General features: G+C 37.7%; 1 protein-coding gene across 2 annotated transcripts in view; it reads left to right on the plus strand.

Annotated features, from left to right (window-relative positions):
• Positions 1 to 24,731, plus strand: part of LOC107598676 (MICOS complex subunit mic25a-like) — a 75,401-nt gene that overhangs the window by 9,930 nt on the left and 40,740 nt on the right. For both annotated transcript variants that reach the window (XM_016290076.1, XM_016290071.1), the window contains exon 6: positions 16,188 to 16,271. In XM_016290076.1, the coding sequence (XP_016145562.1) occupies positions 16,188 to 16,271 (84 nt within the window). The remainder of the gene's footprint in view (positions 1 to 16,187; positions 16,272 to 24,731) is intronic.

Below are 24,731 nucleotides of genomic sequence, written 5' to 3' on the forward strand. Positions count from 1 at the left end.
ACGGTTAAAACAGCTCCCCCCCCTTTGATGTGACCCCCCCCCCCCTCTCTCGCTCATGCACACACACACACACACACATGATGCACAAAACTCCGCATTTGAACAGTCACTAGCAAATACTTCAACTAATAACAAAACAGTAGCTGATTCAGATGCGCCAGATTGTCATAGCAAAGTCAATATTACCTCCTCTCTTTAGGTTCACGAAACGGTCATCTATAAAATGCATTGCTGTTCTGTTGTAAGTAATCTTAAAGATTCCTAAATGCATCTACTTCTGGAAGGCCAAATAAAGTGCTTTCGCTTTCGCACTGAAACAGCGTCTCCCTGACATGACTGCTTCAACAATAACTGCGGTTACTGAAACCACGCCTTCTTTCTTTGCGTGCACATTTGGGCTGCATTATGCAAATATTTCCACATAGTCAGGTAGATATGTGGGGGCGTGTTAGAACGAGCCGTTTTAGGGGGGGCGTGGCAGAGTCTTAACTTTGATAAAGAATATCTCTTTGGTTTTGAGACTTTAGTCTTTGCAACTTCAGGGATCTTATCTATGCACAATCAGCTTGTAACACTTCAAAGAGAAAGGAAAACTTGAAATCGCATCATATGACCCCTTTAATCTTTTTTTCAGATTAAAGGGGTCATAAAGAATTGCTGTTCTCTAAGATATTGTCTTCCACAGAGAGGACAGTACAAATGTATTAAAATTCAGTAATGTGTCACCTCCGCCCATGCACTCGCACTCAGACTGCAGGAACACTTTTTTCTGTGAAATGCACCATTCACTGTCTATTCATCTCCTGCCTTACTTTCTCCATCCATCTGCCAGGGCCTGTGCGGTTGCCCTCCATGAGCACTCACTGTACATGACAAGCCTTCACAAGATAAATAAAAAAAATAACGGAGAGAGAGGGGAGAACTGTGGGTAATTTCTTTGCTCTTAAACGCATTAATGCGTTCCCTGGCCTGTTGGCAGGGAGAGGTGATAAGTTGCATTTGCATTTGGCACTCTCTTTCCACAGTTCTTTTTTTCAGATTAAAGGGGTCATAAAGAATTGCTGTTCTCTAAGATATTGTCTTCCACAGAGAGGACAGTACAAATGTATTAAAATGCAGTAATGTGTCACCTCCGCCCATGCACTCGCACTCAGACTGCAGGAACACTTTTTTCTGTGAAATGCACCATTCACTGTCTATTCATCTCCTGCCTTACTTTCTCCATCCATCTGCCAGGGCCTGTGCGGTTGCCCTCCATGAGCACTCACTGTACATGACAAGCCTTCACAAGATAAATAAAAAAAATAACGGAGAGAGAGGGGAGAACTGTGGGTAATTTCTTTGCTCTTAAACGCATTAATGCGTTCCCTGGCCTGTTGGCAGGGAGAGGTGATAAGTTGCATTTGCATTTGGCACTCTCTTTCCACAGTTCCATTAAAAAGTTCGTCTCATTAACACCGCTTCAGCTGCCCGCCTGCTCCTCTAGCTCAGTTGTTACTTATGCATGAGAGATGCTAAAATAATCGGAGTGCATCTATGCCTGGCTTATCTCTCTGCGATAAGCACTCTGATCCTTTTCCAACCTCTCGTATCTGATTTTGCGTCAGATGGATGATGTTTTTTAACTCTGGTTTTTGAGTGTACCTGCGATGGTGTGACATCATTGCACTAAGTTTCACACTTGTGTGTGAATGGAGGCTGTGGGGGCTCACTTCCTGTTGTTCTGTATAATCAGGTTATGTAGTGATTCGATTTAGTCCTTTTACAGTATGAGATCACTATCATTTATTCATTTATACATTCCCCTGATCAGTATTTTGATGTTACACTAGTACTTCCTTGGCATCTTTAAATATTGTTTTCTTTGAATATAATTTGTGCATACAGTTTAAATTCAGTTGTTAGACACTAGATGGCAGAATAACTCTTTTAACACCACGTCAGTGTTTTAATGTCTGCCAAATCTCAATACAACGCCCAAGAGGTCTTAAGTGCCAATTGGTATTGTAAAATGTTTCTGGTACATTATTACAGTATTTAAATTTGGAATAGTGGTCACTTTTTGTTACCACTATCTATCTCTTGAGTTGAGAAAACGGTGTGGTTTTAGCTCATGAGAGTAAACTGAAGCAAGGCAGACTTCATTCATTCATTCATTCATTCATTCATTGGGTTTGCCTGAGACTCTGATAACATGAGTATCAGTGCTAGATTTTTAGAATCAGTTGTTTGCTATTGCATAATCTTAAGTTTTGCTCTTGTCTGCTGTATAAAAAATAATATTGTGAAATATTTTTACAATGTAAAATAACTGTTCTGTTTGAATGTTTTTTAAAAAATGTAGTAAGATGATTTAATTTTTTGAAAAGAAAATTGATATCACAAGGACTTTTATTCAACAAGGACACATTAAATTGATCAAAAGTTACAGTAAAGACATACAGTGGGTACGGAAAGTATTCAGACCCCCTTAAATTTTTCACTGAAAAGATTTCTATTTCAAATGAATGCAGTTCATGCAACACGGTGTAGTTTCACTAAAATCCTTCATATTCTCTCTCTATGTATGTAAATATATTATATTGAAAATGAAGGATTTCACTGCAGTTCTTTATGCATTCATGTGTGTGTGTGTGTGTATTAAATGACTAGTGATTTCCTTTGGAAATGAAAGCTTTATCTCTTCATCAAGGCTGTGAAACTCCAGCCTCATAACATACCTCATCAGACACATCAGCAACCCCCCCACAACCTCCAACAGAAGATAACAATAAGCACACGCCGCACCTTGTGAAAACGTCATCCCTTCGTTTATTTATTTACCTACTTTTCATCTCCCCTCGCCATGCAGTTTATCAGAGAAGCTCAGTGTGAGTAATCCGGTGCGGCATGAGAGAGAGAGAGAAGAGAGTCGGTCTGGTAGCAGAGTCCTATCAGTAATTGTAATCTCAGTTCTGACATCTTCCTGCATGCAAAGTCATTAAGACTCTCGCGCTCTCTGAGCTCAAGCCAGGCCAGAGCTCAGGTAATTGCCAACGGGGCCCGCGGCAGGCAGGTGGAGTGGATAGATTTTATCCTGTGCCTCCTGCACCGTTTCTTCCGTTCTAGCGTCGCTGTTCGAGCAGGAGTTTGGGATAAGAGGGAATTAGGTGCAGGATTAGGTCTTGTGCTGTCTCTGTGTTTGTAAGTGTTTACTTATCACTCTGTCGAAAGGGCTTTTTTGAGTGTGTCACAGGTTGTTCTGGTAAGCGTCTTTGTGTCATTTGAGAATGATTTTCTGGTTTCCATGTCAACCTCAAAATGCCAGTGTTTATGACAAAAGTATGAGGAATTTGGTTATTTTGAACTTACTACTTTTTGTGACCTTAGTTGAACACATAATTAGAAAGTTATTTAATATAAATAAATATTGAAATATTTCTTATTTCTAAGGCTGGATTCAAACCTGTGTTTCCTGTGTGGGCACCTAGCCTCAACATGAACATATAGCATTTTAACAGAAATGCTGAGTTTGTCGTTTTTTGGACTTTATTGACAGTGAAATGAATATGAAATAATCAGAAATAGACATAAATAATCAGGTAATTGACAAATAATTTTGAATTTGTATGATAACCAAGACTCTAAATGTCTGAAACATGTGCTAACCACTAGGCCACAACTTTTTTTTTTTAGACTGCCTGAAGGAGAACAAAAAAATGTGTTTGGAAGAGAAAGTCTGACTGTTCCTGTCACCTATACTGACTGCAAGGTTAGAAAGAAAACAGAACCAGAATTATTTGAACGGAGAGGAAATAGGATTGTGGATGGATTTGTACCTTTATTTCATATACGAGCACCAAAACAACAAAGTTTGGCTCTTTTTGGACATTTTGTCACTTTTATTGATGTCAGAATTTTAAATGGGACTTATTTTGACACCTTTATGGATGGTGAAATGAAAGACAGTGTCTTGCAAAAGTCAAATAAGTTTGTCTGGATTCAAACCTGTGTTTTCTGAGTGAGCACCAAGGCTCAACAAGTCTGAAAAATGTGCTAGTTAGCCACTAGTCCACAACTCCTTTTTTTTCCCAGGCTGCCTTTTAAGAGAAGTAGAAAATTAGTTTGAAAGATAAAGTTTGTTTTTGGACTTTCTCTCACTTTTATTGACTTTAGGATTAGAAAGACGACAGGTCAGGAAATTATTTGAGCAGAGAGAGGAAATAAGATTGTAGCTGTATTTAAACCTTCATTTCCCATATGAGCACCAAAATGGCACCACATGTGACAGGGGCGGACTGGGACAAAAATTCAGCCCTGGCACTGTAGCCACACCGGCCCACATTACCACACCCATGGACACACACATTCACTACTTACATTTGTGTACAGATGGTGAAATAATATAAGCAGTACCATATATGTAACAGATATTTAAACATTGGCAAACAATGCTTACTACTTTTTAAAGAGCACACGTTTATAACAAATTTACACATACAGTAAAAACAAAAGAAAAATAATCTGAGGATGTTGTAGAGTCTGTGTGGTCTGTTTATGCCATTTGTCTGCTGTTACCGTCATTCTCTACAGTATGTTGTTCTTTGTTGTCACTGTCTGTCTGCTGGGTTTTTCCTACCTCTACCACACTCCTCCCTGTCTCTGCTAGGCCTACCGTAGCAGCCTACCGTAGCATCCTTCCTCACAGCACTGCTGTTGAAAGACCAGGGGTCTCTGGCTGTACTGATTCCAGCAACATCCTAGTTAATGAACACAGTATAGGACTTAAACATTACAGCAAAATATTTTCTCACTGACTGCTCTCAACATTGGAATACACATGAATACAAACAAGTAATAATAGCAAAAAAAGGGAATAGAATATATAGCAAAAACTATAAATAGTAGCAGCAGTAACTCCTTTTTTGATATACAATTATTTGTGAATTAAAGTATGCTGAAGTGTTGCTAGTATGTGCTGCATGTGCATTTTTGTGTGAGTGTGATTCTCTCTCTCTCTCTGTGTGTGTGTGTGTGTGTGAAACAGGCACAGGTTCCTCCTATCCTAAGAGTTAATTAATAGTTAATTAGAGCCACATTATTAAGAAACTGGCTGCATCTGTATCAGGGTGTGTCTCTCTCATTGTGTCTTCCTACCTCCATGACACTTGACTCTGCAGTCCACCCTACCTAAGGATTAATTGCATACTGTAAACTTATGTATCTACATATTCAAAGTAAAGTTCACTACAAATGTCTACAGTGCTATTGCTATAGGTTTATGATGTGTTAGACTATATTGCAAGTAGCCTACATCAGTTTTTACCCTAAATCCCACTTTATCTGCTGATATTTCAGTCATTCAATTCAGTAACAGGCTCGTTAACACTTAAGTTAACCAATTATCACGAAGCAATGACATTTTAAAATATACTGGGGTTCTACGCTAAGATGTTTAATACAATGTACGCTACTGTCAAAAAAAAACACACAGGAGCTAACTGGCAGAAGTAGTGTGAAAATGACTTGTGCTAGCTGTATTTTCTGTTTTCCTCTTACCTCTGCGGCACTAACTGTCCTCCACTGCAGCAGCCGAATTTAAACCTTTTGAAAAGAGTTCGGTTAATTTTACGCATTTAGCAGCGTCTGCACCTGCAGCGTCTGCAGCGTTTTTCTGCACCGCCTTTCCTTTTTTACGGTCCATTATCTAGCTTTTACTGAAAATTAGCTCGTGTTGCAATCTCTCTGATGACGTGCTTGATTTTGACTGAACGGTTTTGTCGGCCCATCTCGGGACCAGGCGGCCGGCCGTTGCCGACTGGGCCAAATGCTTAACATGTATTTATTATTAACATTATTATTATTATTATAACCATAGAGAAATCGTGCAGGCGATAACAACCTGTCCTATGCGCTGTTGGCCCGTAAAAATTTTATTTATATATATTTAGAAAAAATCTGACCGGCCCACATTAAACAAAATGGTCCGGCCCCTCTGGCATTTGCCAGAATTGCCAGATGGCCAATCCGCCCCTGACATGTGATAACCACTAGTCCACATCTCAGACTTTTTCTTAAAGGTTACTTTGAGTACTTTAAGAAAAAAGTTCAACGTTTTTGTTACTTTAATTGAACTGAAAATTTGAAATGGGAAGGAAAATTATTTTGGGAGAGAGAGGAGAACTGGGACTAAACCTAAACCTACATTTTCCATATGAACACAACTTGGCAATGACGTTCCTTGAGCATTTTAAGAAAAAAAAGGTGCAACTATGAAATTTGTTGGAGAACAGTATCATTTAGGGGCAGGTAACCTCTGAAGGCAGTCGGGATTATGAATGATAGCTGTACACTTTACCTGCCATTCAGTAAAGGAAGATCAGCATATTAAATTTTTATACCTCATGAGCACTTGACCGTTCCGGGCTGATTCCTGTGTCTCTCCCTCTGGTGCCGAACGAATCCCAACCCTCTGTCAAATAGTTCCTCTAGATTTGTCTCGTTGCTCTAATCTCTTTTCCCTCATGTCATCAATATCACGTTCGAGACCCTGCTCGAAAATGACATCGGCTCTCTCTGACACGGTGGTCGGATCAGGCTCAGATAAGAGGCGAAACGCCGGCAGAGAAATTATTCATGGAAAAGGCACGAGAGAAGCAAGTGGCCCTTCCTTCTCCTCCCCAGAGGACTGCAGAGCTGTGCACTCTGGGTAGTCAGTTTGAATATTAAGTGCTAATTTATTGCGTAGCCGGGAGCTATGTGTTAAATAAACGCAGACGAGTAAATAGACAAGGAAAGCGGGAGGGAAGCTGTGCCCAGATATCAGATGGTAACGCAGCACATCCAACCTAGAGGGGATGACGGAGTATAAACACACACCGCAGGACACAACAGATGCAATGTGTGTGTGTGTTTGTGCAGGAGACGAATCTGAGAATATGCGACAACTGTTACTCATAGCGAGTTTCAGTTGCATTGCCTCCAAAACTTGAAATTAAATTAAATCAGTTTTTCGTAAGACCCAGTTTAATCAATAGCCGTCTGGTAAGACCGTTATCTGGACATCTCATACGGGGAGAGCATTTAATTGCGGATTATCATTACTAGAGGTAGTACTAAATAGAAATGAGCTGTTTTAATTATGTTTTTGAATTATGTGGTGTCTGACTGAAACATTTTAACATCCAAATCTCATTTTTGTTCTAACTGGCAATGCGTAATGCTGAAATTTTATGTGTAATTGAGATGCTGTAATGCAGTGGTTCTCAACATTTTTGACTCCATGGGTTCTGATTGTCCACAAAATATTTGAAGACCTCATGGCTTTTCCAGCTTTTTACCGGATAAGGATTAAAAATCGTTTTTTACTCAGAGTTTCTACCCTATAAATTATTGTTTAAGTTGGCATAACTAAAAATGTAAATTCATTATAAACATGCCAATGAAGTTAGAAGTTTGTATTCATTTTCATGACTAGTTGAACTTGATGTACTAAAACGACTACAATAAAAACTGAAATAAAAAATGAATAAAAACAATATAGACATAAACTAATAAAAATGACAAAAGCACAACAAAATTACTAAAACTTTTAAATTAAAATGAAAACAGATTTAAAAACTTACAAAAAACTTAATTCAAAATATGTATAAAAGCTATAATGGTATCTCAATACTAAAGTAACCCTCAAACAAACAAATATCTTGATATTTATTTATTTTTGGATTAAGTTGCTCTTAAAACCTTTATGTATTTTTCTCCTCTGAAAGTCTTTGGGGTCTGAACAACATTGACTTTCATTGTTTGGACAAAAAAAATAAATCCAATTTTTGTTCCACAGATTAATTTAGTAAGCGATATGATTACTCAAAGATGTTTTTTAACATTTGTCTGAAAAACCTGTTATTTGAGCTGTTTGAGCAACTCTGTTCAAACTAAATGCTGAAACTTTGATGGAGAACTCCGTGATAATACGCTATAGCTAATGTAATGTGTTTAGCAGCCTTCAGTTCATCATTCCTCCAGTGTCCTCACTTCTTCTTGAGCGTATACGGCCTGTCACTTTGCATCTATCCTGTCCTCGGTGCTGAGTTACAGCCTAACACACACGCATGCACCATTGTTTACGGTAAACCAACTCTGAGCAGGGCTCATTTCTAGACTTATCAGAGTATCTCAATACTAAAGTAACCCTCAAACAAACAAATATCTTGATATTTATTTATTTTTGGATTAAGTTGAAAGTGTTTGGGGTCTGAACAACATTGACTTTCATTGTTTGGACAAAAAAATAAATCCAATTTTTGTTCCACAGATTAATTTAGTAAGCGATATGATTACTCAAAGATGTTTTTTAACATTTGTCTGAAAAACCTGTTATTTGAGCTGTTTGAGCAACTCTGTTCAAACTAAATGCTGAAACTTTGATGGAGAACTCCGTGATAATACGCTATAGCTAATGTAATGTGTTTAGCAGCCTTCAGTTCATCATTCCTCCAGTGTCCTCACTTCTTCTTGAGCGTATACGGCCTGTCACTTTGCATCTATCCTGTCCTCGGTGCTGAGTTACAGCCTAACACACACGCATGCACCATTGTTTACGGTAAACCAACTCTGAGCAGGGCTCATTTCTAGACTTATCAGTGTAATTCATGCTTGCCTGAGTATTATCAGCCTGCTCCAGATCCCAAACAGAGCGTTACATGAGTGCAGCACGCCCATCAGATTTGCTTTGTCACCACAGAGAATTTAAAGAGGATAAAAAAAGAAACGACAAGGCGTGTGCGTAGTCAGGAGCTGTGTCTGTGTGTGTGTGTGTGTGTGTCTCAACAGACTCTGTGATGAGTTTGCCGTCATTAGACCAGCAGGGAGCAAACTCTTGATTCTTCAGCTAAGAGTTGTCATAGAGTCACTTTAAGTTCCTCGAGAGGCTATTTTAGGCAGTCTGCATTCTGTTGGCATCATGGTAACAACCTTTGTAGCTTTGTAAATTACATTTTATAAATGGATACCTATAAATGATAAAAAAAAAAAAAAAGAAAAAGTCGCACACGAAAATCTAATTGGCGTCCCTAGACCTGTTTTTGTTTTGCCTTGTCGGCCTTTCTGTTGGGAATAAAATAAGTTTTCACCTGCATTTGGACCCAGACCCTATTTTTCCACGGTGCCCCTTACCGGCCGTGACACAGTGTCCTCACTTCTTCTTGAGCGTATACGGCCTGTCACTTTGCATCTATCCTGTCCTCGGTGCTGAGTTACAGCCTAACACACACGCATGCACCATTGTTTACGGTAAACCAACTCTGAGCAGGGCTCATTTCTTGACTTATCAGTGTAATTCATGCTTGCCTGAGTATTATCAGCCTGCTCCAGATCCCAAACAGAGCGTTACATGAGTGCAGCACGCCCATCAGATTGGCTTTGTCACCACAGAGAATTTAAAGAGGATAAAAAAAGAAACGACAAGGCGTGTGCGTAGTCAGGAGCTGTGTCTGTGTGTGTGTCTCAACAGACTCTGTGATGAGTTTGCCGTCATTAGACCAGCAGGGAGCAAACTCTTGATTCTTCAGCTAAGAGTTGTCATAGAGTCACTTTAAGTTCCTCGAGAGGCTATTTTAGGCAGTCTGCATTCTGTTGGCATCATGGTAACAACCTTTGTAGCTTTGTAAATTACATTTTATAAATGGATACCTATAAATGATAAAAAAAAAAAAAAAGTAAATGTCCGACACAGAAATCTAACTGGATGAGCCGCATTCAAAGGTAGCTTATTTCAAGCTACCTTCATTTTGTATTTCAAAATAGCCAATATATTTACGCCTGCGACTGCACATTAATTGAAATCTATATTAAAGCTGCAGTCCATAACTTTTTTGGTTAAAAATGATCCGAAATCAATATTTGAGCAAGTGCATAACCAGCCAGTGTTCAAAACTATCGCCTTTAGCCCGATTCACAATGGTTAGCTTTTAATAATGTTTTCTAATTTGAGTGGTATGGATAGGTTTTCACAAGAAATTCGAGCATGCTGCTGCGTCATTATGTCACTTCTGTAAACATAAAGAAGTTGTCCCTGCTACTAGGCTATCGCGTGTGAGGATCCTGCAGGTGGCCGATTGTTTATAGCCTTTTCTCACAGCAGCCAGAATAATTAAAGGGGTCATATGATGTTGCTAAAAAGAACATTATTTTGTGTATTTGGTGTAATGAAATGTGTTTATGCGGTTTAAGGTAAAAAAAAACACATTATTTTCCACATACTGTACATTATTGTTTCTCCTCTATGCCCCGCCTTTCTGAAACGCACCGGTTTTTACAAAGTTCATTGGTCTGAAAAGCGAGGTGTGCTCTGATTGGCCAGCTATCCAGTGCGTTGTGATTGGCCGAATACCTCAAGCGTGTGATGGAAATGTTACGCCCCTCACCATACTGTGATGCCCTGTTCGGCCGGAGCGACGAGACAAAAACATTAAAACCCATTATAAACGAGGCATTTGTTGCATCCAGTGGGGACATAATTGCTGATTATAATGACTTATACTGTCTTTTTACGCGTTGCATCGTTCTCATCCCGCGGCCCGTCAAGGATTCAAATGCGGCCCACCATGCTGAACACAATTTTTAAAAATTACTTTCAGTTTTACAATTCATTTAGCTAAAGTGCGCTTTGCAGGACATGGAGGCGCAGTGGATACGTGATTTTTGCTCATAAAGGTAAGAGTAATACATCATTCAAAACTGTAAAGGGTCTAATTTTATTTGTGTGCACTCACAATATCAACAAAACGTTGTGCTTTAATAAAATAAAGAAAACAAACATGATGCGCTTTCTGCCGTCTCTTCTTGTACAGGAGCGCTTCACAAAAATGAACCGAAACTCAGTGAATACATGCCTCACAGACATGATACATATATCTATAGAAAACGTTAAATTACTACTTAACGAAATAAAACAAATAAAAAACAAAAGCTCTTTCATTATAATCATAATCCGTAAAGATGCACTTCTCTCTAAACTTTTGCTGGGGCTTTGCGGCAAACTTAAGCCTATTGCGTGCAGAACTCTTCAGCTGCGCTGACGGCACGCACCATACTTGCTGCTGCTGGACACTAAACACCGTCGAGCCGCTCTTGACAGTCGCGGCAGCACGGTCTCGTGTTGTTTCCACCAGCGCGGCAATCTTTTTCATCACTAGTTGATGGATGTCTAAAATATAAAAATAAGGAGAAGCCTAAAACAAACACGAGGTCCTGTCCGCGTCTGAACTATGATGTGAAAATTGTCCCGAAGCCCAGCCCGAGGCGTGTAAAAAAGTAGGGGCCCATCGGGCCTGGGCTGAAATGCAGGGCTCTAGCTCTGATCTAGCACACAGAAAACGATTTGACTGAAAATTTATCAGAAGAGATGAAAGAAAGATAGTGGTCATCTGCGCAATTCGGAAAAAGAGGCAGCTTTTCTGCATAGGTATGTTTTTTTTTTTACTCTTTGTACAGCAGTTATTGTTCATTCTAAATTTATTTTTTAATGTAGAATATGTGTTACATAAATACATGAAATGTAGAACATATAAAAAAGTGCTCATGGCTCGTCTACCAGTGGGTACCCCCCCCACGCATAAAAGTGAAACTCCACCTATGATTGTGCTGTTACTCCTTTCGAGCCGAATTTCACAAAATTGGGTGTTATTTATGGGGAGTAGAATTATTTATTTATTTATTTCAATGAATGTAATCGATTAGATATAATATTTAGGCTTTAATATTATAAATCAGGTTGGTTTGTATTACTGACGTAATATGTAAATGATATGCGTGCGGCTCGCGAGACTTGCACTTGGACCATAGTGCGGCCCGGTGGAAAAAAGTTTGAGAACCACTGCTCTAGAAGCTTGCATTCTGCAAGTGAACGTCACTTTATTGTGCCATCCCAAAGAAGCACAAAATCACTTTTACGGACTTTTAAATGAAATGTTCCCTCCTGGTGGAATGACCTGCCCAACTCAATCCGAGCAGCTGAGTCCTTAGCCATCTTCAAGAATCGGCTAAAAACACATCACTTCCATCTTTATTTGACCCTCTAACTCTAGCACTCTCTATTCTAATTCTATTCTTAAAAACAACAACAAAAAAACTAAACTAACACTTCCTTTCTAATCTTTTTGTATTCTATCTGTTTTCATTTATTATACAATTAACAAAAGCAAAAAAGAACTTTAACACTAGCTTGCTCTATTCTTTTTCTATTCTATCTGTTTTCTTTTTATTTATTATATTATTTAAAAAACCCTTGCTACGTGTACTGCGTTAAGCTAACTGAGACTTGTTATAACACTTGTATATCATCGCTCTTTTGTTGATTTTGATTAAACAATTAAACATTGTCCCCATTTGTAAGTCGCTTTGGATAAAAGCGTCTGCTAAATGACTAAATGTAATGTAAATGTAAATTTCAGCTTTAGTTTTAGCAATTGTAGTATTTCAACTTTTTAACAAATTTTATTTTAGGTAGTTGCCGAAGCAATATTTCAAAAAAAATTTTTTTGCTTAAATTTAGTTTAAGTTAATCCAATTTTAATATTAGTTTTTATTTCAGCTTTATTTCAATGAAGGAAACGGTTTTATTAGTCTTAGTTTTAGCTATCAACACTGATTTTCATAAATGCAGCAAAAAAAATAAAATAGAAAATGAATGATTAATTAATTTTAAGCTGATTTCTGTTAACAGCATGTGCAAAATGAACCATATTTGTAGGTCTCCTCTGATGCTCAGCTCTTGGTTTTAACTCAGCCTTTCCTTTTGCTTATCGCTGTAGATCCATGCGAGCCCTGGCAGTGTTGAGCACTTGGCTTCAGCAAGCAGACCAGATTACCCTCTCCTCCATGTTCATTAAATACGTGTGAAACGCTCTGCTGCTGCTCCTATAATGAGGAGTGATTCCATACCACATAATACATTTGTTAGCACCCAATTTACAGTTGCAGTTAGGATCCCTTGGAGATTTGTGCTTGGCCTTTTACAGTCTCCTTTTCATGTTTGATATTTAACTGGTCAAGCACAAAACATAGACATAAGATGTAAACAGTTTGTTGAAGCTGTCAGAGAGAATTCTGTCCTATTTTAACTACATTTAAAAAAAAAAAGGTTTCTACAAAAAACATTGCTTAAAGTCCACATTAAATCAAAACTGACCCCATTTACTTTTTTAATTAATGTCTTTGGGCATATTATCCATGATTCATCAGTTCGTGTTTTTCTAAGTGTTTTCATTGCCTTCATTGTCTTTTCTTTTTTGGTGATGTAACCAGATGAAATGAATAACTTATAAAAGTAGTAGTGTACTGTCAACCAAAAGCATTCAGCTGAAATGAATTTTTGGTTTTGGCCAAAGCAGATTTGAAGAGATAAAATCGTTAACCGAAACTGTGATGTTTAGGTAGCAATTTTTCAATGGCACGTTTTGACTGTCAGTGTCTATTTAATGCAAACAACGTAGATCATCTACAACTTGTCAGCTGTGTGGATGCTAGGGCTGCGACGATATTGATTTCTCATTTTTAATTGATCTTCTTTCCATTAAACCAAGATATTTTAGTCTGTGCTGTTTTTTTTCAGTTGACGGTTCACAAAACTTCACTTAACGCAGTTTGTAGTGCACCATCCAATAATCACAATAAGCTTTGTGCTTTGCCACTTTCGATATGAATGTAATTCTGAGCTTTCAAACTATTTTATAACAAAATTAAAGCAACAATAGTTTATATTTTAACAATGAATCGGAGTAGAAACATAATTATATCATTAAAAAGTTGATATAAACCTGCCTTATGTGCAGTTTAAATGTTTATATGCAACTCAAGTGATGAATTAATTGACTATTAAATAAACTTTATTTTGGGGTTTCAGCTAAATGAAAATTTTAATTTTGGATTTGGTATTTCTGTAAAAAATTAATTTATTGAATCACTAGTTATAGCACCCTAACCTTATGCCTGCCAACATTTTCCCTGGCCCCATCAAAAAAGTTTATTTTTAGCACTGTATTTTTATATTAACTAGAAGTATTAAAAGCACCACTAATGCTATCATAGCCTAACATGCTGCGCTCCTAACACGTCCAATCAAGTCCCAATATATACAAGTCCTGCACCTTAGTATTTCCCATTGAAAATATAAAAAATATATATATTAAAATAACCCCATAAATGTGGTTTCATGTCTTCTTTAAACCTAAAATTTTAAATATGGATGTACATTTTTCAAACATGTCATTATATGTTGAAGAACCTTTTTTCCCCCCTGTAGCTAAGGGTTAAGTGATGTTTTCCCTCCTTATTTCCCTCATTCTCTCTTTCTTATGCCTGCCTCTGAACTGGATGGCTGGGTAAGCATGACCTATTCCACATTCGTTGTTACATTTCTCTCATTCTTCCTATCTCTCCGCATCTTGTTCGCTCCTCATTTGAACATGGTGTTTTGGTTTTCATGCATTAAGCCCCGATTGTGAGCATGCAAACTGTGTCGGCCTCCGTGGCGGTTTCGGAGCTACCCAGCTAGAAAATTGCATATGATGCTCGTGCTGATGGAGGTGATTTACTGCTCGCCCGAGACAGGAGGCAGAGGGAAGGGGGTGATTATGTATGCCCGTAATTTGGGGTTGTGCTTTGTTGTTCACTGTTGTCTGGCTGCTACAGTACATGCGCCTCTTTCCCGGTCAGCGCCATGGGGCGTCTCTCCACCACAGCGTTCGTGCACGTGTGTCTATGCGAGAAAGCACGACTGTGTGAATGCTGTACCCCGCTGGGCTTAATGTATCGGTGTCTCGTACATAGTTGCGGAATGAGGGAAGCTAATTACAGGGGGGGATGCGTGCATGTGTGCGGTCATGTCACTTACTGCGTTCCCTTGTCGAATATTGTTTGAATACTTGGTCTTTTTGCAGCTTTGCACTCATTTTTGTATGTTTGCATGTGCTTGTATATCCCTCAGTGTTGTGTAAGGTAATCGCCGCTTTTGCTTTTCAGTGGCACAGATGTTTGCATGCTCACAAATAGTCCATATCATCTCAAGACAGTCAATCCCCCCTGCTTTGAGCATGCAGAATCGGTGCCAAACAAGCCAATCGCGTTCAGATATTGCACACCTGTTTGAGCGTCACATGCATGGACGAAATCGCCTACAAACTAGTGTACATCGTTATCTTGCGTCCTCACTTTCTCTGTTTATTTTTGGAATCCCTCCGTGTTGCAAATCCCCCTCAATGCTTTTTTTCGAGGGCTGAAAATCTTACACCAGCTGTCCTTTTCCTAAAGTCTCTGGCAGAGTCGGCAGATCGGTTTTAAGAGCTTTTGGTCCATGCTGTTTGAGTGTAGCGGCGCTGTGCAACGTCCTGCGTCTGGCCTCTCTTGAGTATGGTCAACAGTTTAGGACCAGTAGGGACATATGCTGCAGAAAGCATTTGCTAATTCGCTGCCCAAAAGTCTTGAAAACCTTGATGAATCTTCTGGAAATGCCAACAAATAGTGAAATTCCAAAAAATGACAGTTGGACTTTCAATGTCCTAAGCTTATAAGCCTTATGGTATAAAAATGTTTTTGAAATTATTAATATCACCAACTAGATCACAGGGCTTGATTTTGGGCATTGTGTTGCTTTCTATTTTGCAACACATTTATTTCTAAGGAAGAAGTTCATCAGCACATTCTGGTCTATAAGGTATTTTTTTTTCTGGATGTTCAGTCAGGCCACTAGTTCAGATTTTTAAATATAATGCCAAAATTTTCACTGGCTACACCAAAAAGAATTTGTATTTTTTAATGTTTGTTTTTTTAATATATATATTTGCTAGTAATATTAAAATGTAAAAGTTTTTTATACACTAATTTTTTTGTTTTAAACTTTAAATTTTTTTTTTTTTTTCTCCTTTACAAAAAAAAAAATGCAATAAGCCTCCTTATTTTTGGAATCGGTCAAGATTCAAGAACAATTGACTGACCACCCACTGACCAAAAATATATATATATTTTTTGGTGGGTTTAATGATTTGCTAGAAGTATAAAGCACATTACTTAATCAATACTTTCATAGTTTTTTGTTGACTAATGTATTTATTTTATTTTTTTTATTTACAAAAGGAAATTTTGCAACCGCTCTGCAGTTGAGGAAGATGATCAATTGAATGACACGCAACTCTTCATTTACTTCTTTCCAGGGGAATCAGCTGGAGAAGAAGGAGACGGAGCTGAAGTTGCTGGAGGCTTTCTACAAGGAACAGATCACACAACTAGAGAAGAAGGTTGGTGTCTTTCTGTCAGTTTAACCCAATTTATCTTTGGTATTTTTTCCAATTTCATGTTTTTTTTTAAACATGCTAAATGCTGATAGGCTTTAAAGGGGTCATATGATGTTGCTAAAAAGAACATTATTTTGTGTATTTGGTGTAATGAAATGTTTGTGGTTTAAGGTTAAAAAAACACATTATTTTCCACATACTGTACATTATTGTTTCTCCTCTATGCCCTGCCTTTCTGAAACGCGTAGATTTTTACAAAGCTCATCGGTCTGAAAAGTGAGGTGTGCTCTGATTGGCCAGCTATCCAGTGCGTTGTGATTGGCCGAATACCTCAAGCGTGTGACGGAAATGTTACGCCCCTTACCATACTGTGATGCCCTGTCCGGCCAGAGCGACGAGACAAAAATATTAAAACCCATTACAAACTAGGCATTTGTTGCATCCAGTGGGGACATAATTATGGATTATAATGATTTATACTGTCTTTTTACGTGTGGCGTGGCATCGCGCTGTGTAAACATAAAACCATGTCTGCATTTGTGATCGGAGAAATGACAAAGCAACAAGCACTACTCTACACTGCTCAAAACTCGCGTTTGAATCATCAGTGGCAAATCCTTTAAATATTAAAAACGTACTTCCAGTCTTTGAGTCCAAACAGCCGGCATTGTAGTCTACTCTCCCAGGAAACAGTCCTCCATAAAATGTGCTGAACACATCTGAAAATTTGGGTTGAACTGTTCTGGAACAGTGTTGTAAATACAACTTAACCACTGATTTCTAGTTGTGTCCTCTTTTGGAAGGCCAAACAAAGTAGTTTCACTTTCACAATGAAACACAGTGTCACACACGGCGGGCTAAAGTGAGCGGAGGAACGAAACACAGCGTCACACACAGCGGGCTAGAGTGAGCGAAGGCTGGGGGCTAGAGTGAGCGGCGGCGGGCGGGCTTGAGAATGGCGTGGCCAGCGGATTCGACGAAGGAGCGATCCGATCCGGCGATCCACAGCGCGAAGTTGTTGTATTTCCTCAGCGACCAGCACGGATCAGCTCTAGGCATGATGAAGTGGATATCGTCCTCTTTTGGAAGGCCAAACAAAGGAGTTTCGCTTTCACAACGAAACACACGGCAACAACAATACTACAGCGAGAATCAAAGTTAAGCCTTCTTTCTTTGCGTGAACATTTGGGCGGCGTTATGCAAATCTTCCCACATCGTGACGTAGATATGTGGGGGCGTGTTAGAACGAGCCGTTTTAGGTAGGTGTGGCTGACTCTTAACTTTTATAAAGAATATCTCTTTGTATTTGAGACTTTAGTCTTTGCAACTTTACAGATCTACTTTATGCACCAAGAGCTTGTAACACTCCAAAGAGAAAGGAAAAATTTAAATCGCATCATATGACCCCTTTAACACTAGAACCGCCAGAGGTCGCTGTATACCTAAAAGAGCCAGTGGGTAAATTTTACCCATGCACATGACAATTGTATTTATATGGATAAAGAACATATTATTTCACTGTATTATGCCACTGTCTTCACAAAGAAGTGTCTAGAGTCATGAAATTATTATGTCTAGTCATCAACTATATTTTTATCCTGTTGTTTTATGTTCAAGACTTTTTAATGCAGGCTACACTAATCCATAACGGTCAGTAGCCTAAGCTAAAAAAAAAAGCCTGCACTGACAACGGAAATTAGAAGGTAGTAGCCTAAATATTTGGGTGATGTAATATTTTAATACAATGTCATTAATCAATATATTAAGTTAACCCATGCTATTTAAATTACTAAAATAGCCTATAGACAATAATGAGCAATAATAATTCACCACACTGCATAGGATGATGCGATGACAAATTCAAGTGCACAGCGTCACCTAAATATTTACTAATTTGTTTAGTTATATCATTTATAATTTGAATAAGAGAACAACACCATTAAACTTTGGGTAATCAAAAAAATGGTTTTATTCATTACATCATATAGATCGGATTTTTTTTTCTTCAGGAAACGGCAAGACTAGAATAGCAACACAGTAGCGAACAATAAACGATATGGCAAGACAAAAATGTAATAATTAAACCAAAGTTTGACCAATTAGAGTAACGTTATAGGCTAAAACATGTAAATATGATATCTGGATCACTGTCAGATGAGCCGTCAGATGCTGAGCCGACCCAGGACGCATAACTTACCATCAGACTCTCCATCACTCATGGCATTTAGTGTTTCTAATACCTACCTTCCATAAATCGCCTTTTTTTTTTGTCATTTTGACTTTATTTATGAAACTGATAACTGCTAAATCAGTGAGTGAAAGGCGTTGCCTAGAAATGTACAATGTTAAAACATAAGCGGCAAGAAAATGACAGCGAAAATACATGCATTATATAGCGGGTAAATTTGACCCACTGGCGCTTATAGGTATAAATGCCCGGTTTTTTATCTGGTTTTATCGAAATAATTTTTAACAACATTGGATTGTAAATTACATAATTTTGGTAAAAGTCAATGACTGGGAGATTTGAATGTTTTATTTTAAATCTGTTATTTACATTTAAAAAACAGCCACTGGTAAAATTTACCCCGTGGCGGTTCTAGTGTTAATAGCTCACAGATACTAATGCTTTTAGTGTGTAAATGCACAAATACTATAGTACGGCATCTGTGGCATTTCTCGGAAGAGCTTTGAAATGTCTGGATTTTAAGTTCTCTCTTCCCATATAATTTTCACAGTCGATCCCTGACATTTTTGAGAAAAAAAAATTATGACGCAGAGCCTCAAGGAAAGGTATGCTTAAGCAGACAGCAGCCTCAGGATCAGTGGGTAGTTAAGAACTTGTTTCCATGCTGTTGTCGGTTTTTCTGCTTCACGCAAGGCTATAGATGTTATCTGGTTTTATCTAAATAATTTTTAACAACATTTGATTGTAAATTACATAATTTTGGTAAAAGTCAATGACTGGGAGATTTGAATGTTTTATTTTAAATCTGTTATTTACATTTAAAAAACAGCCACTGGTAAAATTTACCCCGTGGCGGTTCTAGTGTTAATAGCTCACAGATACTAATGCTTTTAGTGTGTAAATGCACAAATACTATAGTACGGCATCTGTGGCATTTCTCGGAAGAGCTTTGAAATGTCTGGATTTTAAGTTCTCTCTTCCCATATAATTTTCACAGTCGATCCCTGACATTTTTGAGAAAAAAAAATTATGACGCAGAGCCTCAAGGAAAGGTATGCTTAAGCAGACAGCAGCCTCAGGATCAGTGGGTAGTTAAGAACTTGTTTCCATGCTGTTGTCGGTTTTTCTGCTTCACGCAAGGCTATAGATGTTGAAGACGAGGTGCCTCTGTTTGTACACAACTCTCGTTACGCCATAATATTTGAGGATGAAAGCACCGGTTAAACTGCGTTCAGTCACTTTCAGAGAGAGATAATGCACAAACGGGGCTATTTTCCACTGCCCTACCTTCAGCCATCTATCCTTCGTAAATGACTGGACAGAGATCATAATGGTTTATACAGCACTGAAGTGGGAATCTGAAGTGCACTGGCTCCATTTGGATGGGCAGGAACGCCAACTGCCTTTATCCGCTGTGTTCACACCTTGATTGACCCCATTGGTGTAAAAAAAAAAAATGAAAAAAGTTACATTAAATGGAAAGGGCTTGCTCGGCGCGGTGAGGGGCAATGGTGCAGAAAGTGCTTTATCCAAACCCTCAAAACCATTCAGCTATTGGCAAATGAAGTCAGAGTCGCTCTCCAAGATTTGTGATTTTCCTCAGTCCCCCCTCTTGTTCGTTTTCTCTCTTTTGCCCTCCCTCCCCTTTTTTTCCCCCTGCGCTCTCTCTCTGAGGTCTTATCGACTGCATGCAGCAGGCAAAAAAGTGAGATTTGCTTCTTTCCCCTCTTTACCAACATGCCGTAGGAAAGTGGCCCAGCGTGTAACAGTGGCTGTGTTGAATGGAAGTGGGTGTCCAAAAAAAGGCATTTTTTGCGTGGTTGAGTTACCTTATTTCCCAGAATGCAAAGCTGAATTTAAATGACCACCAACAAAGGACATTATAACCTAGTAGTGTAATAATGTCAAATTAATTTTGTTGACTTTAGTGGTGGAGTCACCTTATTTCCTTAAGTGCATTTTTAGAAAGCAAAACAATATTTGATGAAAATTTGATTACGAAACATTGTGACGTAGTTGTGAAGTAACGTTAAATGAATTTGTCTCCAGTATTTCAAATATTACTGTGCATTCTGGGAAATAAATTGACTTGACTAGTGAAGTCAACCAGCTCTTTTTTATGTTTTTAAATGTTACTAAACAATTAGGTTAGTGTTTCTTTATCCGAGATTCTTTAAATACTGCTTTATATTCTGGGAAGAAATTCTGATAAAGCAGTATTGCATTGATTCACCGTATTGCCCAGAATGCCCAGCAATATTTAAGGAAAGACTGTCAAGGAAACATTATAACCTGGTTGCATAGTAACACCAAATGAATTTAGTTGACTACTATGGTTGAGTCATTACTAGCAACCTGTTTTGCAATTTGTTTGGTTGGATATATTAAACAAATTTTATTGTGTACAGTGGTTGAGCAGGACTGGACTTTTACTTTTTTTCCCCCAAGGAGCAGTGAAAAAAATCAGGAGTGCATTAAGATCCTTAATAAAGGGATACAACAAGACATTTACAAGCAAAATGATTTATAAAAAAATAAAAAAGTGTTATTAGAAACGTAATAGATTTTAAAAATATTTCTTTATATAATAAATGCAAGATACAATATATGTATGTATGTATGTATGTATATATGTACATATATGTGTGTGTGTGTGTGTGTGTATATATATATATATATGTATATATGCAAGAGCTTACATTGAATTCAATGCTAGATACTGTTTATTGTGTTACCAAAATATCAATGTTAACTTGGAAAAAAATAAAAATTCATAATGCGGGTCTTTTAATTATAAGCGAGCTTGAAATACACCAGGACTCTTATTTTGAAATGTATACTATTGTTTAGTAGAAATGTCTAGTAGTTGAAAAGTCTGCTACCACTAAATGTCTACTATGCTTTGCTATTTACTATAAGGAGATAAACACTCTCCTCATAGGCATAAGCAATTGGAATAAATGTGCACTATTCTTTGATTGTAAACTGCTCCGAAACGGCAAACCTCTAGAACGTACAACAGTGCCGCACTTTGAAATATGCAGCGGTCATATTTATTTCATGAAATCACAGCCTTTTGAAGTTAAAAAACTCATATTAGGCTGTATTGCATTTCCTGCTTTTTCCTTGCATCTGATGTTTTCAAATCTTTATGCAATTTTAGGTATTTTGTACTTTTTAAAGACCTGCAGGGACATGTTTTATTCACACACATTCACACACTCCTAAATACATTTGACAATTCACACACTTCTATTTTTAGTAGCAAACGTGAGTGAAATGCTCACACTTTAGAGCCCTGTTGAGTCACCTTATTTCCCAGAATGCACAGCAATACTTTGAGAACTACTTCCAAAGAAACCTTAATTTAACAATTTAACATTACTAAGCAACTAGGTTAGCGTAGTAATGTTAAATTAATTTAGTTGTCAATGATGGTTAAGCCATATTATTTTCCAGAATGCAAAGCAATTTTTGAAAAATCTCTGATGAAGAAACAATAGTGGCGTAGTTGTATAATAACATTAAAGGGATAGTTCACCCACTCACCCTCAAGCCATTCTAGGTGTGTATGATTTTCATCTTTCAGACAAATACAATCAGAGTTATATTAAAAACTGTCCTGACTCCTGGCTCTTCCAAGCTTTATAATGGCAGTGAATGGTGGTTGAGATTTTGAAGCCCAATAAAGTGCAACTATCCATCATAAAAAGTGCTCCACACGGCACCAGGGGGTTAATAAATGCTTCTGAAGCGAATCAATGCATTTGTGTAAGAAAAATATCCATATTTAAAACTTTATAAACCGTAATCTCTAGCTTCCTCTAACTGTCGTACACGCATTACGAGAGAGTGGCGTTCAAAATCTCAACCACCATTCACTGCAATTATAAAGCTTGGAAGAGCCAGGACTTTTTTTATTATAACTCGATTGTATTTGTCTAAAAGAAGAAAGTCATATACACCTTGATTTATTGGCTAATGGCTAATTTTAATTTTTTGGGTGAACTATCCCTTTAAGCAAATTTGATTGACTACAGTGGTCGAGTAACCTCAAATTTGAAATTTGCTGTGTATTTTAGGAAAGTCAACTAAATTTGTTTGACGCTACTAAATAAATAGGTCACAGTGTTCTTTTTTTTTTTTTTAGGAGATACTTTAAATACTGCTGTGCATCCTGGGATGAATCTCTGATGAAGAAACATTGTAACATAACCATATTGTGTTGAGTCACTGTATTTCCCAGAATGCATTGCAATATTTAAAGAATGACTCTCAAGGAAACATTTCATCCTAGTTGCGTAGTAACACCAAATTAATTTGGTTGACTACTGAGGTTGAGTCACCTTATTTCCCAGAATGCACAGCAATATTTAAAGAACCTCAGTCTCAGAAAAATCTAGGTACATTGTAACGTCAGACAAATTTGGTTGAATACAGTGTTTGGAACAAAACGTATTGCAAGGCTGTTCCTCCATTAATATTAATGTGAGGTGTCATTTTTATATTCTGTGACTAAAGAAAGTCACATTAGATGCAATGTTTGTATTCTCTCTATCAAACGCTGTATTCAGAACAAGAGAATAACCCAGCCACCTTGACAGCTTTAGAGAGAAAATTCCTCTCTATTTGACTTGACTCCCTCACTTTGCTCAGCTCCTCTTGCTTTGTTCATATAAGCTGTACTAAGAGGGTTGCTCACTCACTGGCTTGAAGAATTGCCTTTTTGTTTATTCACTTTGGGCCCAGTGATTCGGGGGAAGGAGATGGAGATGAATGTTTTTGGTACATGCTTCATTATGATGCGAAAACAAAGGATTGCAAAGGGAAATATTAACACTGGGACAGCATCCATGGTGGCTTTGCCGGGCTGATAATTTAACGCTTGTGTCTCTCAAAAGAGGGGATTTGTTCCACGGTGTACAGTTGGCATTGTTCGCATGCAGCAGATTTACACCCTACTGTCTTTCAGACTTATTCACATTTTATTTTGAGCTGAAGACTGATTTATATTACAATTCCAAGCTCCGTTTTCCATTTGTCCGTTTATATTAAATCTATGTTACTAATATTTCACCAGACGTTAACTGAGTCCTTGTATGGGAAGGTATGAAGTGAATACTGTTCATTTTGAATGAATATGGAGCTGTGGCCTAGCAGTTAGAGCACATGCTCAGCTGATGCATTCTTGGAAGTGAAGGGAAGTCTCGTTCTATCCATCTGTCATTCTGTCCGTTATCTATCATTCTGTCATTCTGTCCATCTATCTATCATGCTGTCTTTTGTTCTGTCATTTTACGATAGATAGTTCTCTCGATCCACCTTATTTTTCCCATGTGAGTGTGCACGGCCATCGTAACTGAATTGTGTTAAGACTTCCAGTCTATTCCACTTCCATTCCTTTTTAGCTGCACAAAACTGATTGTTATGCTGCTTGATATTGCAAGCTGGTGATTCTTATCATATTATTTTAATGTATTGATGAAAATATGAACAGACTGGTTTGTAACACAGATAGTTTTACTGTTTACAATAGACAGAATGGTAGACAATAGATAGATAGGTGGCTAATCATTTGGAAGTCTTGCAATTTCACAGAAAATAGTTTTCTTCTGCTTGTCTATCGTCCTATCTATTGTTTTGTCTTTCTGTTGTTCTGACTATCATTCTATCATTGCCTGTCTGTCTGTTCTGTCTATCGATGTATCTATCGTTCTTTCTATTACTCTATTTATCATTCTGTCTGTCTTTTGTTTTCTCTGTCTATGGTTTTGTCTGTCTATCGTTTTATCTATCGTTTTGTCTGTCTGTATATTGTTCTCTCTGTCTGTGGTTTTGTCTGTCTATCATTCTGTCTATTGTTTTGTCTGCTTTCAATGTTCCCTCTAATTTTTTTTTCTTGCTGAGCAAAACTTTTCTCTATTGGGTGGACATTTCAGCCACCTGAGCAAAAACATTCTTTATACCAGACCTGTACAGTTAACACATAAAAAAAGTGTGTAACTTTTAACTTTAATGTGCTATTTATATTTGATCAAGAAATTCTATAAAAAAATTGTTAAAACAAATCTCACACAGAACAGTTCAATTCTTTATAATAATATAATATAATATAGCTAATATGAAAAAATGAAGCAGTTATTGCTATTTTCAGTAAATATTTTCAAAAAAATGTGAGCATGTGAATTTTTTTATGTAGTAGAGTTTGCACACTACTACACCTGTGTGTAACTGTAAATGTCTCAGTTTTGTTACCGTTCTGTGTAGTGGTCGAC

Source organism: Sinocyclocheilus grahami, unplaced genomic scaffold, assembly GCF_001515645.1.
Source record: "Sinocyclocheilus grahami isolate Dianchi unplaced genomic scaffold, SAMN03320097.WGS_v1.1 scaffold13.1, whole genome shotgun sequence".
In the NCBI taxonomy this organism is placed as follows: Eukaryota; Metazoa; Chordata; class Actinopteri; order Cypriniformes; family Cyprinidae; genus Sinocyclocheilus; species Sinocyclocheilus grahami.